Genomic DNA, 18,971 nt, shown 5'->3' with positions numbered 1-18,971 from the left:
GTGCACAGTGACCTGCCTGGTGCTGCCGCTCCACAGGTGCCTCTGCAGTGTTGGAAAGACCTTTATTACTGTTGTGGTGATGCCACCAAAGATGCGACACGAGAGACAATGAGGTGGGGCAGTGTCATAGCTTTATCAGCACTCATCTGTTATGACCCGCCTGACTTAGCTAAGATACCTCTCGTGAGCTGGTGACAACAGCTAAATATTCACAATATCCCACACCAATGGGAATATCTCTTGCTCCTTCAAACATCGTCCCCTTAAGCAGACCAAACTAAGTCTGGTCTTCTCCCAAAAGTCCTTTAAGCATTACATAGACTACTTCTGCCTCCCAGTTGCTCCCCCCAGCACCTCTGACCACTGCATGCTATTCACTCTTTTCATCCGTTTCGCCACTCCCCCATGTGCGCCAGACAGAAAGCTGCCTTTCATCAGCCTACCAACCCCCCATCACATCCCAGTTCAGGTGTGAAGAAGACCCACAGAAAGCCAGTTCACTACTGGGGAGAAAATGCCCCTACTCAATGGTTTCTAAGCACAACCTTCTAAGGTCCAACTCCGCAGGTGTGCTCAGGAGGTGACAGTGCCCCTGGGATGCTCCAGAGAGACACAGCTTCACCTTCTCCCTTCAATGGAGAGCTTGAACTGGAACAATTGAGACCAAGGACTCTTTTCAGGCTATTTTTGAGACTATTTCAAACCCTTTTTTAGAAACTCTTTAGACCAAACATGCTGCCAGCAATATTTGGATTGCACTCACTCACCCCCACAGCAGGCATGTGTGTCTACATGCACTCACACATACTTTCAAGCTATAGCAGCTTTTTTTTCAAACATCTTTGATATCAAGGGCACCCAGGACAACCACTTGAAAATTTACAAGGCTCACACAGATCTCCTCTAGTAACACTGTTTGGGGGGGTGCTCCCTCTGTGTGACTTTTGCTCAAACAAATCAACCGAGGTAAGAATCAACGCACCTCAGAGCAGCCGAGAGGTGCATTTTGTTTGTTTGTTGTTAGTTTTGTGTTTTGTTTTGTGTCTTTTTTTTTTTCCTAGAAGAGGCACCATTATCAGCCCATCTCCACGTTCACGCAGGACTTATCGCTTTGCCATCTGCTTTCACACAGGTGCGTCTGGCGTACCACACCACGGGTGCTACTTTCTTGCTTTAAAGCCCCACTTTATCTCGCTACACACAAGCCAACCCCTGATGCCAGCAGCTCTGCAAAGCAAAATCCCCCCCTGTGCAAAGCAGTTGATGTTACCCCCCTCCGAGCAGAAGAGATGCTCAGACACAGCTTCACACGTGGCTGGCTCTGGGAATGTCCCGGCTTTAAGCCGGACAGCCCAAGCCAGTCCCTTGCATCTGTCTTTTGGGGTCCCCAGGGCTCCCCGAGTCCCGCGTTGCCTCGGGGATGGGGGAGGAGGAGGAGGGATAGCGCTCAGTCGCTCTCCCGCTGGGGACAGGCACTCCCCGCACGCACCGTCCCCCTGCCGGGATGGTCACCTTCCTAAACACAACAGCTCCCAACAACCGGCTCCCTCCCCCGGGGGTTTTACCCTAGCCGCAAGCAGCACCGGGGAAGGAAAAGCAATCCGCACCTTCTGGACTGAGCGGCTTTCCCAGACAGGTTTCTCCAAAGAGGAGGGGAAGGAGAGCAGCTGCTGCTTGCGTGGACCGGGCAGCTACAGAGTTCGGGAAAGGGGGAAACAAAACCCTTCTCCTCCTCCTCCTCCTCCTCCTCCTCCTCCTCCTCGGCGGCAGCGGCGCGGCTCACCTGCGGGGAGCGCCCGCCGGCACCGCCCGCCCCGCTCCCGGCGCCGCTCCCGCTCCCGGTCCCTCCTGCGGCACGGAGCCGGCCCCGCACCGGCCCCGGCCCCGGCCCCGCTTCTGTCCCGGCCCCCCGCCCCCGGGCACCGCCGTCCGTCTGAGACCTGGCCATTCCCTTCCAACCCGCTCCCCCAACAGTCTCACCCCGGCTGCCTCGGGCAGGAATGGGTCATCTTTTCCTCCTTCTTGTGTTCTACTATATAAATAGTTGCAATAAAAGGAAAAAAGAAAAGAAAGGAAAAGAAAGGAAAAGAAAGGAAAAGAAAGGAAAAGAAAAGAAAAGAAAAGAAAAGAAAAGAAAAGAAAAGAAAAGAAAAGAAAAGAAAAGAAAAGAAAAGAAAAGAAAAGAAAAGAAAAGAAGAAAAGAAAAGAAAAGAAAAGAAAAGAAAAGAAAAGAAAACACCCAAACCCCACACTACGGTTTTCTGTGCAGATCCACCTGAATTCTGAGCAGAGATGGACTCAACTCAGATACACTTCTGCATCCTTTCCTTTCCTTTCCTTTCCTTTCCTTTCCTTTCCTTTCCTTTCCTTTCCTTTCCTTTCCTTTCCTTTCCTTTCCTTTCCTTTCCTTTCCTTTCCTTTCCTTTCCTTTCCTTTCCTTTCCTTTCCTTTCCTTTCCTTTCCTTTCCTTTCCTTTCCTTTCCTTTCCTTTCCTTTCCTCCACAGCTCACCTTTAACTCCCCGCTCTCACATCTCCCACCTCCCCACAGCTCAGCAGTGCCCACCTTCCCACACGCACCGCACTCGGCTCTCCCAGCCCACCGTCCATTAAACCCAAGTGTGTTTGCAGAAGAGGAGTCTCTCCCACAGTTTCCAAACTCACCTGCAAAATGCTGCTTGTTGCTAGAATCCAGGGCAAAAGCCACCTCATCCCTGGAAGCCGGGATTAAATACATTGATTGAACCCAGATTTAGAGCCGTTTTGAACAAAAACACCACTTTGGGGAATGCAGAGCAATCCTGAACTGGCAACCTAGCCTAGGCACTCTGCCTTTTTCTCTTGGCTCTTTGGGGATTTTATTAAAGACAGATCTGACGTCAGGGTGAAGGACAAGCCCTGCATTTTTCCTTTGGAGAAACTTTTCCTGCCTTCACTTCTTCATTTTTGTGTGTGGTGTTGTCCCACCTCCTGCATTTTACTGTATCGCCGTTAGCCAAAGGGCTCTTAAAGGGAAAGCTGCAGCGCCGTGGTCCATCGCGCTGCAATTTTAGCACTGCACCGAAATGCTCAGGGCTCACCCCTCATGTTGCTCATGGCATCCAGACTCTCACAACTTAGCTAGTACGCCAAGAAACCTTTGATCGGGCTTTACTGATTATGATTAATGACCTGACGTACACAAAGACGCACAGATGTTGGATTGATTTAATCTTTTAAAAAGAGTGGCTTCATTTGAAGTGCAGAAGGATGTTTGTCCTGCAAGCACACCCGGCGGGAGGCAGTCTGTCAGCTCCCTCAGGACCCCCCCTCTTTTACAGAGCAATCCACGTGGGAAATGAAAGGAAGGGCACACTATCCCCTGCCACGCTGCACATCCCTTCCGTGATTTTGATATCGGAGTATGCATCAGCTCCTGGGCCCAGTTATAGTTCTACCCTGTGCCAGCAGTGGGCAGAACAAATATTGCTCAAGTACAGGGGAGTGCAAACCCCACCCTGAAGAGAGCGAAACTCTCTGATCACCTGTTAATATATACCCTGAGTTTAGCTGGGTCATTTCTGATGTGTTTTTCTCCTCTTACCTGGGCACAGGCACAGTATTTTCCCTCACCCCTCTAAATCTGAATTAGAAAGAACTTAAAGTCTCTCTCATCCTTAAATTGAAATAGAATAGTATAAGGAAAATGAGTGCTTGCAAAGGGAAGAAAAATCATATTAAATGGCTTTACAGAGCTTAAACCCAAGAAAGATTTGAGACATGGGCTAAAAGAGATGTCAGGGTAAATTTAAAAGTAAGGAAACTTTCCTGCTTGATATGGCAGGCTGGGCAGCGATGGGTGGATGAACGCTGATGGCCAAAATAGAACTGAGATGGTGCCTTAACCTCTGCTCAGCCTTGGCTACCTCCTGTAACTCAAGTGTGCCAGGTTGGGTTGGGGTGAGACACCCCTGGACCTCTCCAGCAGCCATCCCAGCTCTCCAAGGGATGCAGTGGGGTTTGCTCCCCAGATCTGGCACGGATGCAGCTGATGGTGGGCAGGGAGGAGAGAGCGAGGAAGCTGTACTCCAGTAACACGTATTCTCACAGCGACTTTCACCCCTTTGGGCTGTGTGACATGACATGGGCGGTTTAATGGTTTTACACCAGCTGGACCAGGAAGCTCTGAAAGGACCAGATTTTTTTTTGTGTGACAGTCTGGACACTCAGCTGCCCTGGGAAATGATTCAGCCAGAGCTTGGCTGCAAACTGGGGGAAGTGCCACCTTCTCTCTTCCTCCTCCAGCACCTCCACAACCCCTTCCCAGGACATACGATCTGAAGTTGGGGATTGTATTTTCTGCCAAGTTCCTCCAGGGCTCTTTCCTTTCTCCTTCCTCTATACCCCGGCCTTCTCTTTCCTCACTTCCTCCTCTGTTCATTCAGTCCACCTCTCTCTATTTCAATATTTCTCTGTCACCAGCACACATCCTTCCTTGTACACCAGCAATACTCAGTCACAGGGACATTCTTTCTGTGCTGAGGAATCTAGAAAGAAGCCTGCTATCTTCGTGTCACTTGGGTGGTGTTCACCTGCATGTGGCTACCACCCAGTGCCTGACTTTGGGCTCCAAATCCCTGAATACTTTGTGAAGTGAAAGGAACATTTTGAGAGTGCAATTCCTCTGACCTAGGTGAGAGGGCCTCTTAAAAAAAGAGGTGAAATTAGATGGATAAGCCTAAGGTAGTAGGCTCAGATGTAAAGTAGGTGGCTGATACAAGTCGTGCTTGCTGGCTTGGAGCTGAAGGAGCCATGCCAGCAGTCCTAGCAAAAGCAGCTTTGCAAATGGAAGAGGAAAGAGAGTTCAAAGCTCCTGGGTTATCAGACTATAAAATCAAGAGAAAGAACTCTTTTAAATGACACCAGAAATGTCAGTGTGTTGTTCTTGTTTTTTTCCCAAAAAAACATTTGGTTATGTAGCTCTATTTTGAAAATTTCCCCTGCATATTTCATTCCCCTCAGTGAATTCCTTATCTAATCCTGTGGTCAAGTGTGTCAGCAAGGATGGAGTGTTTGAGATGTGGACATCTGTCTGCTTGCAGCTCCACAGCTCATCTCATGTTGGTCGTGGGAGTTTGTCAGGCGGCGATCACAAACCAGACACTCTGTCTTAGCTTGGATGAGACAGGGATCAAGGAGTGGACCTGTGGCTCCAGGGCAGGGGTGCTGAGACATCCAGCTGCCTCAGTAGGCTTTCTGATACTGAATCCTGTGTGGATATGGGCACATCAGTGCACTTACAAGTGTGACTGGGTGTAAGGGTATTTCATCAAGTCTCAAATGACAGGGACATCTAGGGTCTTCTTTATCTCAGTGATGGCAGCAGCCCACACCTTGGCTTCTGATTCTGAGGGTTCTCAGTTCCCTCTAAGGATGACAATGCTAAAAGAGACCGTTGCAATCCTGTATCACCCTGGCTTAATCCTGGGGAGTCTTGTACTGATCCCAATAAATGGAGGCTCTAAAGACACTTCTCTATCTAGTTCAAAGGCTTAAATTCAATTTAAGATCTCCAAATGATGGAAAGTCCACTTCATGTTTTGGTGAGTTCAGTTATATTCACTATTAAAAGTTTGTGCCGTATTTTCAGTCTGAGTTTGCTAGTTTCATCTTTCTGCCAATGTCTGCTTGGCTGATGAGAATTCAGCACCTTCTTCCAACATATAAACATGCAAGGGTTCAGTAAATCACTGCTGACTCTTCTCTTCAATAAAACAAGGAAGCCACGTTGCTTTTAAGTCTCAGTGTCTAATTGGTTTTCTGGACATTGAAGCAATTTTATACTTTTAATTACTTTTGTCTCTTTACCATTCACCTTCCGTGGACATTATGTCTGCGAATGCAACTATCCATCACTCTGCAGTCACGCCATCCACAGTGAACTGGAAACAGGTAGCATGCCCCAGTGCAAACTAGCTCTGATTCTGTTAGCCTAACACTTCAATATCACTCCTTCCTCAACGTGTCCCTTAGGCCTCTTGGCCACATAAACAGGTTTCTCAACTCGACTCTATTTTACAGCCTTTTTAGACCAAATAAACTGGGAAATGGATTGATTTATTTTATGGTCTTTGATGTGCCTGACACTTTTACTGAGGGCTGTAGCTGGCCAAAGAACACAGAGACTGCTAAGAACAGGGGGTTCAGGGAGGATGGATGCTGTTCTTGCTTGCAAATGTGTGGCAGGAATAGCTCCTTGCCTGTAGCAGATTTACCCAGTAATAAGTGAGATCAGAGTCTGCCCACAAGTCCGAGAGAAAAAAAATAAAAGAGCACCTTGGAATTTCCTGACTCATAAAAGGTAAAGGCTGAGTCATGAATCTGGCTTTTGAACAAGCCAAACAAGTAGCTGTGTAAGTTCTCTACCAAGGTGCCCTTTTTTCTGCCTTTCTCCAGGCTGGGGTGATGGAGGAGATGCCCCTTCCATGCAGGATTTGCCTGCTGAATATGGGGGCCCCACCGCAATCAGCAGCAAGGCTGGGAACCTCACCCACTTCAGGAGGCACATACTGGAATGGGAAAGGAGGTGGGGGAGTCAAACTGCACCATTATCGTTGTTGTTGTCACTACTTAGGTGATGGGAAGGAGAGTTACATCAGCCTAGCCCTTTGAAATATCAAAGAAACTTCAGAAACAAGAGTATGAAAACATCTGGTTTAGCTGACTCTTGATAACATCAAGCGTCTGAGCACTCAGGCAGCCCCACTTCAACACAGGTGAATATCTCATTTCCACAGAGTTACTGGCCTTTGCAGATGAGCCTTGACACCACAGAGTGCCAGAAGCTGCAATACCACAGGAGGACTCACTCTTTTGCGGTCTGAACAGCCTTTCCAAAGAAGAAGGTGGAGGGGAATCACAATATGGATAGAGAGCCAAAAGCTCCTTTGCTCCTGTTCAGATTGTATCCCTGGTACCACGATGCAGAATGTACCAGCGAGGAGCTAATGTGGTAAATCCACCACTGGATTTCCTCAGTCCCTTAAAAAATGCCAGGTGAAGGGAGGTACCTTGAAATGTTTTTCTACCCAGGTTTCCATTATTGAGTAAGTGTACACAATGCTGTGTGGTTTGTACTCCTCACATGCCTGACAGCACGTCAGGACTCGGGGATTATTTCTCCAAAGACTGGTATAAATCAGATCCACTGATACGAGTGAAGTTGCAAAAGGGTGAAAAATGGAACCTTCAATATTTAGCTCATTCATGCAGCCAAAATCATTTATATTCAAGTGAGAACACTGCCTTTAGGGAGACACGACTGTGGTTTCATCCCCCATAAATCCCTCAGATTTATTAGGACAGGTCTTCAGCTGGTGTCAATCTGTGTGACTGTTGATTTCAGCAGTACGAATGTGGCTGACAGCGGCTGAGCTGTTCCACTGTGAGCAAAAACACGAGGGTTTGAATGACAGCAGTAAAAATCCAAGCCACTAAAATACCAGTTTCTGTAAGTTCCCATTAAAAAAAAAAATAATAGAACTTTATATACATTTACAAATATGTGTTATATTAGATTTTCAATTATTGATGCCAGTAACTTCAGATATTGTATTTTCTTCATTGCCCTCAAAACAAAGGCCTGACTATTGTGTTCATCTATTCTTAAATTCTCATAATTTCCTGTTGGAGATTTATGTGGCCATTATGTGGGCAAAAAAGATATTCCGACGGTTTTGAACCAGTACCAGGCATTTGTGACAGCACAACAGTACTCTGGGGTATCCAGTGTTTTTCCTGAGCAATTGTCTGTCTCAGTATCTCCTCTCAAAAAACATCTGTTTCTTAATTAAAGCTTTCAAACAGAGCTTAGAATAAAAAAAAACAAAACAACAAAACAAAACACAAAAAAAACACACAACAATGAACTACCACACAAATAAGATGCCAAGCTCCGGGATTAATTAATAATCAAAATGAACAGGCCACAGAGAATCAGGAACTTGCCAGAAACACGAACAAGCTCTTATATATCCTTGCTATAGTCTTCTGGAAATAAAGATTTACATAATATTTGCTAACTAATAAAAGAACTTGGATTAATTACACATATTGAGTCTGAGCCTCAGCTGGTATAAAAATGAGGTCCTTGGAGTTGCATTGATTTGTGGCATTCATGGGTGCAATGCATTATTCATAAATATTAGTTCAACATTTTGAACAAACGCGGGAAGTGCAGGGGAGGAATGAACCTTTGGGTTTGCCTCCTACAGATGTTTTTCTTGATTCACATGAAAAGAGAGGAAAATAAATTAACTAACAAACTATGAAAGGATGAAAGGATGAAGAATCCCAAAAAATATTGCACATATTCTTGAAGCGGCACAGTCTGCTCCCTTTGTAGGTTGGTCTGCTTCAGATCATGGTCTGCTTGACAAGAAATTTTATTACATTCTCCAAAAAATGACTTTACCCATTGAGGATAATGTGCACACCCTGGTATTTCTATTCTCTAAATCAGTAACCACAGATTTGCACAACTATTCATCCATTGGCGTCGTTTTTACTTCTACTAGTGCATGAATATTCTCCAGTCTCTGGCACGGAGTTGACTACACAAGGAGGGAAATCTTCTCTGTTCTATTGGAAATTCACTGTGGCCAGTGTCATTGCTCCCAGTCAGGTCTAGGTAAGACTGGAATCAGATTTGACCTTCTCAATCACACACTGAGGCTTCCCAGCACTGTAAATACATCAGCGAATTTCCAAGTTTGGGTTAAATTGTACTTATCTTTCATTGGAAAAAAAAACCCCAAGCCAATGAAATTGCAATAGGTGTAAAAGAACAAAGTCTATAAAGCATAACCATCTCCTATCTCAGATGGGCTTGTTTTTCTGTCGGAAATCAGGTCTACCTTTCTAGATTATGCGTTGTTTTTAAAATATTTAGTTAATAAATGCAGACAAATCATATATTTTTTTTTCATATTAAAGAATATAAGAAAGAAACCTTATGAGATGTTTAGAAAAGTTATGAATAGATCTCTGAGAAATCAAACCTCTTTGAAACATGGAATATTTGAGGACCAGTTTTCCCTCTATGGCCCAAGTGTCCAAATTCTGCATTCTAACTCTGGTAACAGTTTACTCAAAGTTTCCTTTGGTATTTGGTTACTAAGTGTTTCTCTTTCAACAGAGCTGCTTTCAGCCTCTGTTTCCTGGGGAAATGGAGCTTATGCAATCTCTTCGTACGTGTTCATGTCTGTCTGTCTGTCTGTGTCCCTGTGCAGTAATTTTTGAGCCTCTTGGCCAAAATCAAGCCAAATATGACAGAAAGAGAGATACCTCAATGACGATCACATTCCTGTACATTTTGTGAAAGGAGGCGCCGAGGAAGAAGAGAGAGGCCATAGGAGTTTCACACCTTTGGGAAAAGCAGAGTGTTTACTCACGATCTGTTAGACACCAGAGAAGCCACACAGCTGAGACCTCTCAGACGGCCAACTGCAGGAAAACAACTTCAGCTGGAGTTTGCAGTCAGGCACCAGACACAAATCTGTGGGGAAAGCGGCTTTATTGATGCAGCGCTCACAAAAAATACTGCTACTTTAGGCACACATAGTCCACATGCTCCCAAGTTCTCTTATTTTTATTTTTTTATTTCTTTCAAGCAGCACTTTAAGCTTCCATTCCTCCCAGACCATGCCAATATTTTTCCTTAATTTAATCTCAGTTATAAAAGCAAAAAGGGTGAAAACAAAGGTACCAATTTTCACACTACCACCTTAGGAAATAAAATGTTAAGTTGTCACAAATTCTTCCCTGGACTCTTTCAAAGTGCAAAGGTACAGTCACCTTCCAGAGTGGTTCTGCCTCAAGAAGGTGAATAAATTGAGGGCCTTTTAGAGCCCTCAGCAGATGGAGGTCTCAACTGTGGAGAGCATTCAGGATATATGTGTTTTTATTACCATTAACAATTGCATTTGAAGCATTTAAAAATGATTATAATGAAGATAATGAAGTACTTTTCCATGCCCTGAGGGAGTTCACCACAATGCCTGCTAGCATTCATTATCAGTTTTACAAAACTGGGAGCATTATGATTTTACTTCTTGATTTCATTTGGAGCACTGTTGCTTGCCAACCCAAAAGACATGGTCCCAAGGCAAAGAAAGGGAACGGGGCATAGGAGATGATGTATCGCACCTGCAATGCCAGAGCAGGTCACTGCCCCAAGTTCTGCTGTTTGTGATCAGTATTTACCTTGCTCCATCCCTACCTAGTGTGACAAAACTTTCCATCCTCTCCTGGACTGAGGGAATCACACGGAGTAATCACAGTTTCCTTCTGGGCTTGTTTTTCCTTCCTCTTCCTCCTGTCAGCCTTTTGGAGCAGATGGGATGATATAAACTTGCATTCAACCTGAGGGAAAAGGACAACAGGCTGGAACAAGGTCCTGAGCCACATGCTCAGGGGAAAGGTTGGTGCAGTTGATGTCTACCTTGATCCAGCAAATGCTTTTCTTCTTCATCAAGTAATAAAAATGGCTTCACAGGTTCTGGCGGGACTTCTATCCCTTTAGCATGGCTTTGGTCCATCTCCCTTTTATCATGCCTAAAATTGTTGAGTCCCTGAGGAACTGCTGGGCTGCACGTGTTCAGCCAGGACAGGCTTCCTAAAGGGAATGTGGACAAGGAGGACATATTTTGGGACATTGTGCAAGACAGGCACAGCACAGGAGTGGGGAAGAAAAAGGAAAAGGTCCTCTCATGGGATCCACAGCACCATGCTCCTGAGGCTGCATTAGTTATTCCTAATTTTAAGCATCGGAAAAATACAGAGGGTAAATCCTTTATCCTCACAATTCACAAAAATTGTAGCCAGTGCGGTTTGCGTTTTTTTATTAAAAAAAAAGGAAAGCTAAAAAGACAATCTGTACATCTATCAGCCCAGAAAAGCATCCAGCTTCACTGAGATGGTTGCACCTGTTATTCATAGGTTAGAACTCAATGTGACATGACCAGTGCCATTAGATGCCAAAAATGAAAACTCTTCACCATGTTCCATAAAGTCATTTTCTGCCCTAATGCCATCAGCCCCCACTCCTTACTTGACAACGGAGAAATGTATTGACTTGAAGTCCAGAAGGGACCAACTTGATTTCAGATGTCACAGGTTAAGGACTTTGGGGGCTCATTCCAGTGAATCAAAGAGCCTTTCTCACTCTATTCCCACTCCAGCAACATTTTTGATTTAGATGGTCATTTCTGCTGGGTTAAAAAGTGCAGTCTTTATATTTGCAGAGCTCAGGACTGTTGTTTAGGGCCTACCATAACCCAGTTTCAATCCCTGAATAGTGTGTTCAGGCTGCAACAGTGGGAACTATTTTAGCTGTAGTGAAGTTGCTCCCCTGATCCCGGAGGGTCCTTCAGCTCCATGGGCTGGTTTCTGTTAGTCCCACTCACTTCACAGAATCACAGAATCACAGAATCTTCATGGTTGGAAAGAACCCTTAAGATCATCGAGTCCAACCAACCAACCTACAATCTCTGCCACTAGAGCATGCCCTGAAGCGCCACATCTAGACATTTCTTAAACACCTCTAGGGATGGTGACTCATCCACCCCCCTGGGCAGGCTGTTCCAGTGCCTGACCACTCTTTCAGGACTCCCTGACCTCCATTTGGTCCATCACAACATGACCTACACATTTCAGATTGTCCTCTGGGGCACCCCACAGAAACACCTCTTGGAACAAATGCAAGTGGTTAGTTTTAAAGGAGGAAACTGGTATTTCAAGCAAAAGTGGTCACTTTTGGCAAATAAAGTTCTAGCTTAATTTGGCAAGCTCTTTCTGCTACCTTTTACAGTCTTATCTGTTTGCTTTTTCACTCTCAAATGTGTTTCTCTGGCATCATGTCCCTGGTTCCTGGTGGCAGCCCTTGAAGGACTAGCTGGCTGCACTCCCAGCACCTCACAGAGCAGGATTCAGCATGGAGCCAGAAACATGCACAGCTCGATGCCATGATTGAAACACCAAAATGCCCTTGGGGGGTAGATAGTTTCCTTTATTTTCAGTTACTTCAAGTAGTTGGTGGCCATGGAGGCGAGAGGTTTCCCAGGAAAGCCACCCTTCTCTTTGCACAGCAGGGATTGTTGTCCTCATATTGTGTCACAGAATTACAGAATCACAGAATGGTAGGGTTGGAAGGGACCCATGGAGATCATCTAGTCCAACCCCCCTGCCAGAGCAGGGTCATCCAGAGCCCAGAGCAGGTTGCACAGGAACGCGTCCAGGCAGGTTTGGAACGTCTCCGGAGACGGAGACTCCACCACCTCTCTGGGCAGCCTGTGCCAGTGCTCTGCCACCCTCAAAGGAAAGAAGTTCCTTCTCACGTTTAGGTGGAACTTCCTATGCTCAGGGTTGTGCCCATTACCTCTTGTCCTGTTGCCGGGAACCACTGAAAAGAGCCTGACCCCTCCTGACACCCACCCTTTAAGTATTTATAAGCATTGATAAGGTGCCCCCTCAGCCATCTTTTTTCCAGACTGAAGAGACCCAAATCCCTCAGCCTTTCTTCATTAGAGAGATGTTCCAGTCCCCTCATCACCTCCCAGAGGCACCTAAAGGAAGAAAAGTCTGTCACTCATTTGAGGCCTCAAAATGGCTGCTGACACTACAAGTAAGGTGGCCAGCTCAGAAGAGTTTTCATGTGTTAAAAGCCTTTTGACTTTATTTATTCACCATGTGCTAGGTCAGGGTCCTTGAAATGTGCCTGGGGAAAGTGTCTGCCCAGGTGATGGAGAGCGCCTGGATCCTGCAGGGTGCCCATGATGGAATGCAGCTTCTGGCAAGGTACCTCCTTGGGTGGGAGCCATCGCAACCTGTCTCCTGCTGCAGGACCCCAGGTTACTGTTTTTTGGAGCAGGGAAGGGCCTGGGCTGAGAGGAAGGCTAAGGCACTGAGCCTCCAGTGAGCAGAATCAGGAGATGAAGAAGGAAAATGGGAGGGGTGGGAGGCAAGGGAAGATGACTGAGGCACAGTCAGAGGGCTGGAAGAGACTCAAAGGTTGTCATATCTCCCCTGCCCCAAGGCACAAACTGCATTAACTAAACTCTTCCTGACAGATGTTTGCCAAACCTTGTCTTCAGGGAGCAAGACTGCTTCGCTCTACTCACTCTACAGCAACCTCTTCCAGGCCTTCACTGTCCTCAGAGGTAGGGAGTTAAGCCTAATGTCTACCTTAAATCTCCCTTGCTGCAGTGTTAGTCCACTGTTCCTTGGACACACTGGAGGAATTGTTTCTTTCCTTTTCATTGCAACATTTAACCAGTTTAAAGAAAATACGCAGATCTCCACTGCAACCTTCTCTCCTTCCCCAGTTCTCCCGCCCTTTGCTAAGACATCATAATTTCTCGCTCTCTCTGTAATCTTTGAGGTTCCCAAAACCAGGACTAGCACTACAACTAGACAGAGACCTCCTGTTTACAATTCCTAGCCTTCACGTAATTCCACTTCTTCTTGACCTGCAATCCCTAGATTACGGCAGGAAGCCACTTATTCCCACCATGGTGGTTATTCCTGCTGAGGTAAATGACTGCAAAGCCAGAACAGGCAATCACCTGAATGGCCACAACCCTGTTGTTAGCCACTGGGAAAGCAAGTCTGCAGGAGAGGGAGGATGTCTGTGACATCAGTTAAATGTGCTGGGATAAAATGTTTAACAACAGCAACAAAATCTCAACAGCAGCAGTAACCACCCTCAGATATGCCCTGTCAGAACCAGTAACCTGCAGGGCTTTACTACTCTCCCTCTCTGTTATTTCCGCTGAGTTAGTTTTCCTTTGGCAAATCCACGCCAATCTTGTTCCTTCATCTTTGGAGAAAACAAAATAAATTAGTATTGTTGATACAAATGAGGAGACTGACACAACCCCAAGCCCACTGTTATCCTGAACTCCTGTATGAACTATTCCAGAGGATCCTCTGGGGGATCTTTATTTTCAAACCTTGACTTGTATCATCAGCAGATGTAGCTCTTATGTGCTGCTGCCAAAGACAGGAAGATTTTGAAAGACCCCAGGCTACATCCCAGAGCCCCAGTCCAGCTATTCCTCCAGGGGAAGAGAGCAACACAGATAACCCCCACTGAGGATAACTCTCCTACCAGATCGCCATCCATACCACAGGATTTAATCTGGGCTAAATTCCTATCTCACTTGAGCAGATTTCATGTGAAATAGTGTAAGGAGTTTTACTACAGTCAAGATCAAATCACACCACAGCAACTTCATCACCTTCTTCATACATACTCTGTTTCCCATACCCTTGCGATCTGTCACAAATCTCGTGTTTTAATCATGATTTGTTTATAACCAACATATGCTTGGTGTTGCTAAGCTCCTTCTGATCTTCAAAGTGTTCAAAAACGGTCTGTTACACTTGTTTCAACATTTTTCTGGGTGTTGAAAGTATGCTCTTTAGTAGTTAATTCCCTAGCTCTTCCTTTTCCTCCACATCAATAGACCCATATCTGCCCTCTTCTCTCTTTCTTAGGTCTCACATATCATTCAAGATAGCAGCTATCCAGTTCTCTGATTTAAACAAAAAAAAAAATTGTCTTTTCAAATAATTTCTTTAGACTGCTTTCTGTTTACTGTAGACTGAATTCCTCCATCCCGCTTATTGGTGTTGGCATATTAGTCATTGGCTCATAGCAGTTTTAGTGAAGGCTGATACATATAAAGCATTAACCACTTTATCCCTACAGGTTTTATTAGCTTCCCTTTCTCACTAAGTGGAGGACCAGGTTCTTTCTTTATCTTCCCCTCTCTGCTGAAATATTAATAGAAAGCTCTTTGTTACCTTTCATGTCCCTCGCTAGTTGTACTTCATCTTGCACTTTGGCCTTTATGATCTTGTCCCTGCATGCTCCAGCAATTCTTTTATATGCATTTTTAGTAAACTGACCTAGTTTCCACTTCTTGCATGTCCTCCTAGACCATCTGTCTGATGCATGCGATTGACAGCCGTTACCAGCACAGGCTGTGTTTTACCTCCAGTCTGGAGACTGGGGAAACCGAGGTCCTCTACCAACTCATTTTCACCAGGGTGAGGTTACTAAGAAGAAATGTTGTAGGATCACTGCTTCTGTGAGTGAATTAAAGAGTAACCTCAGTGTTGCACCGCATAGGAGAGCCAGATGCCTAAGAAAGGGTTGTGCCGTCAAATGACAAAAGGTATCAGCCCTCTGTATTCAATTATCAATGTCTCTTAATTACACACTCTCCTTGAAAATTGGGGCATGGTATTTCTGAAGAGGAACAGGTTACTAAATGGTCTCAAACACACACTAGAGTGCATTAATCTTCTCGCAGTTTTTGTTAAAATTTTTGCTCTAGAAAAAAGTCAAAATGGCAACACATCTGCACCAACAATGCCCAAAACCTGCATTTCTTTTGTCATCTCCCCTGTAAGCATTCCTGGGAGCTGGAAGTACTTATTGAGGGATAGCTGTTTCCACTGTGCTTTCCTTTGGAGAAGCATGGTGAAGAAAGTGCTGGAGTAAATTATCTGCTGTTTGAGTTATTGTCATGAATGATAAAACATATGTTTCATACGCATGAACTTTTCGTGATCTTGGGCTGCTAGATAATGTGAAATCCTATTACAGCATGGAACAAGGAGCTGTAGTGGGCATATAAGTCCCAAATCTAGCTCTCGATGATATAGTTTTTTCCACAGTTTATCCCTTAAACCACACACGTGCTAGTCCTTGCACATCCAGCAGCATTTCTGTACCCATTCTTAGCTGGAAGTGAGACTTTTGGCAAATTATTTGGAAAACTCCATAAAATATATATTCCTGTTTCCCTAGTTAATGCTAAACCCATTGCCCTTCAGTGTGCTCAGGGTCTCTGGAAGGTTTCTGGGCATGATTGTTTCTGTTGCCTTCTCCCAGGTGGGAACATTTATTCTTACACCTACCATTAGCATGCCCTGGGCTTTGCAAGAGAAAATGCATCAAACCCCTTTGCACTGCCCCAGAGACACAAAGCAACCATAAAGCAAGCTAAAGCAGTTAATTGCTCTGCTTCCCCAAAGCAACATAAAGGAATTGGAGTACCCTGGAGAATCCGGCATTTACAGAGTAATTTCTGTTGCATGAAAGGCATAACCATTAAAACCATAGACATAATGCTCAAAGGGATTTTAGGGCATCGCATAGTCCAACTTTTCACTCTGAGGTGGGCTCAAGGTTAGAGGTAGGTTACAACCAATGAAGTTTGCTTGCACCTTTTTTAAAACCGAAGTTGATTACACAATATATTTCTGGAGACTGATTTGTACCTGCACGTGCAGAATGGCTGAGATTTATGAACAGATTTGCACACCAAATCCTCAGTCTATTGTCTCTGTTTTGCTGTGCAGTTTACATACCTATTGTAGCGTAGCTGACAGAAACCAGCATTGGAGACAGTAGCAGAACTCCTTTCTCCCAGTAGCTCCTGGGACTTGAACTAGGACTCACAAACTTTTGGAATTGCCACCGTACGAAAGGTTGTAACCCCACAGTGGGGAACCAGGCAAAGCCTTCCTCCAGCTGCACTGTTGGGAGAGAATGATGCCCCTCCATTAGGCCTGAGAACCTGTAGCACAGCTGAATATTCCCGACATGCCGTATGTGTTGATCTAATGTGTGACTGTCATATTCTCTTTGTAAACTGAATGAAATGTGATGGAGTTTTGGGATAAATGACTCTGATCTTGAGTAATTCCTTGCAGCCCTTCCTCGCATTCACCCTATTAATCATGAGGTTAAGGAAATACTGCTTTAAAGATGTGGTAATGATCTGGAGCCCAGCACAAGCAGTGAAAAATTGCTCTCTTTTAGGAAATACTGTCATTATCCCATAAATACAGCATATCTGCATAGTCTCTGCCTTAGCACATATGGAACATGGAGAGGAAACTATATTACATCATCACACTGTCATGTGCAGTTGGCAGGAATTCTGGGAGCCGTTCCTTAGCTCCATGTTCAGATGAAGGAAAGAAACAAATGACAGGTAGAAGGCTTAATTTTTTAAATAACTTTTCATCTGAGACAGATGTTACGATGATGGAAATATAAACCCATCTTCTCCCAACTTGGACAAAGTTTCTGTGTGATGAAGTCCTTTGGTGTACTTTATGCCTGGGTTGAAGTAGTTTTCTTGACCGTATCCTAAGAAAGCTGGGACATTTCGTTTTCTTTACCATATGCAATAAAAGTAATTGCAAAGTAGGCCAAAGCGATGTATTCAGTTTGGCCCTATATGCTACTCACATCAAGTCCCTCAGCAATAGCATTGAGGGAAGATCTGTAGGAACAAAAAAGGTGGAATTCATCGCATCTGCCATTGTAGGAGGTAAACCTGAGCTGTCTGGCTGGGCTTCCATCAGATCTGATTGAGTCAGTACAGCCTATGATTCAGTTTATCCACCCACATATAGGTGCATATTTCAGGAGATGAACCACCCCCTCAACCCATTGATGCTATTACTTGGCTCTCCATTGACCATAAAAGGAGCCTGGGTTGGTATGGTCACACACAGACTCCTTACTGAGATCTGCACTATTGTGATGTTAAGCCCACCCACCAAGTTCTATGGAAATCTGCAGAAGTCACTCTTCCATGGAACTTCATGGTTTTTCGTTGGGGTTTGTTTCTTTGTTTTCAGTAGGAAATGCATGGAAATGCGTCACTGATGGGTATGCAATGCCAGATACATACACGAGGGGCTGAGGGACTAGCTAGGGTTGATGGTTGACGTGCTGGACTGCCACCCTTAAAGGAAGAGAAAGGGGTCAAAAAGAACAGAGAAAAATGTGAGAGCTCTCATATATCTTGCTTCACAATTCTTTATTAAAAAGTGAGATATACATACACATATTAATGCAATGGGCTCTGAAATCTCTGTACAGTAATGTATAGATGTAACTTGTGCATTACCAGCAGCACAAAGCAGGGCCATTTTTATAGGATTTAAGACAATCTTTCTTGTTTCCTCTGAATTGCAAGTCACAGAATATCACCCAGGTGCCTGCAATCAGCTCATGCTAAATTATTATCTTGAAAAGCATCCAGCCGTGGCTAGAAACAGCAGGAGACTGAGCTGCCACCAATCCTCTTGCTGATTTGTTCCAGTAATCTAATCAGTCTCCCTTTGGAGAGGCAGGTAGACCTTGCCTCTATCTTAAGTTTGTCTCATTTTAAGTGCTAGCCATTGTTCCCTGTGAAACTTTTCTTACTTTGTACTTTCTCTGTGCCTCCAAGAGGCACCTCATTCTTCTTATCTAGTAATTTACAGAAGCCAAATTTTCTAATAACTTACAGAAGCCAAATCTTTCACTGTGAGATATTTTCTCGCAGCTGTTTAGTTTTTTCTTCTGTGGCTCTTCTCTGCTTCCTGTACAATTTTTCAACATCCCTTTAAAAACATAATTATCAGGCCAAGATGCGGTATTCCAGTACGCACTGCTGCTGCAAACCCAGGTAGAATTCATATCACTTCTCTTACTCACTCTCCTCCTCTGTGTATGTCTGATGATCACATCAGTGAGGTCATTTCCCCCAGCATCATTCTGAGTTAAAATTCACGTGTGTATCCAATACCACCTCAGGCCTGCTTTGGTCTGTGCTTCTAGGATGCAGGTGCCACCTTTATTCAATTTCATTTACTTTGAATGGGCTCAATTTGCAAAACGTTTTGTCATCTTTTTATTATTTCCTAGTAACAGGATAATTTCATAGTCGCTCCTCTTTAAATCATTGGAAAACTCTAGATTCAACCTCAAAGTTGCTGATAGAAAAATGGAAGGTTTTGGACCAATTTCTGTGAAATCCACTAGAAGATCTATTGCCTGATAAATTCTACTCACTAAAAATAAAAATTCGCTGTCAGTTAAGTGTTTTTTTAATCCATTAAAAATGTGCTTTGTTGTTGTACA

The 18,971-nt window shown here is 44.6% G+C and overlaps 1 protein-coding gene across 1 annotated transcript in view; it reads right to left on the bottom strand.

Annotated features, from left to right (window-relative positions):
• The window catches only part of CCN4 (cellular communication network factor 4), a 41,033-nt gene extending 38,103 nt beyond the window's left edge, over positions 1–2,930 (bottom strand). Inside the window, exon 1 of the mRNA XM_063324051.1 lies at positions 2,663–2,930. Within this exon, the coding sequence (XP_063180121.1) occupies positions 2,663–2,710 (48 nt within the window). The 5' untranslated portion in view covers positions 2,711–2,930. The remainder of the gene's footprint in view (positions 1–2,662) is intronic.
• Positions 2,931–18,971: the final 16,041 nt, after the last annotated feature.

Source organism: Chroicocephalus ridibundus, chromosome 2 (genome assembly GCF_963924245.1).
Source record: "Chroicocephalus ridibundus chromosome 2, bChrRid1.1, whole genome shotgun sequence".
NCBI classification, from domain to species: domain Eukaryota; kingdom Metazoa; phylum Chordata; class Aves; order Charadriiformes; family Laridae; genus Chroicocephalus; species Chroicocephalus ridibundus.
Note: the sequence above shows the minus strand (reverse complement) of the source record. Positions and strands in the feature narration are given on the sequence as shown.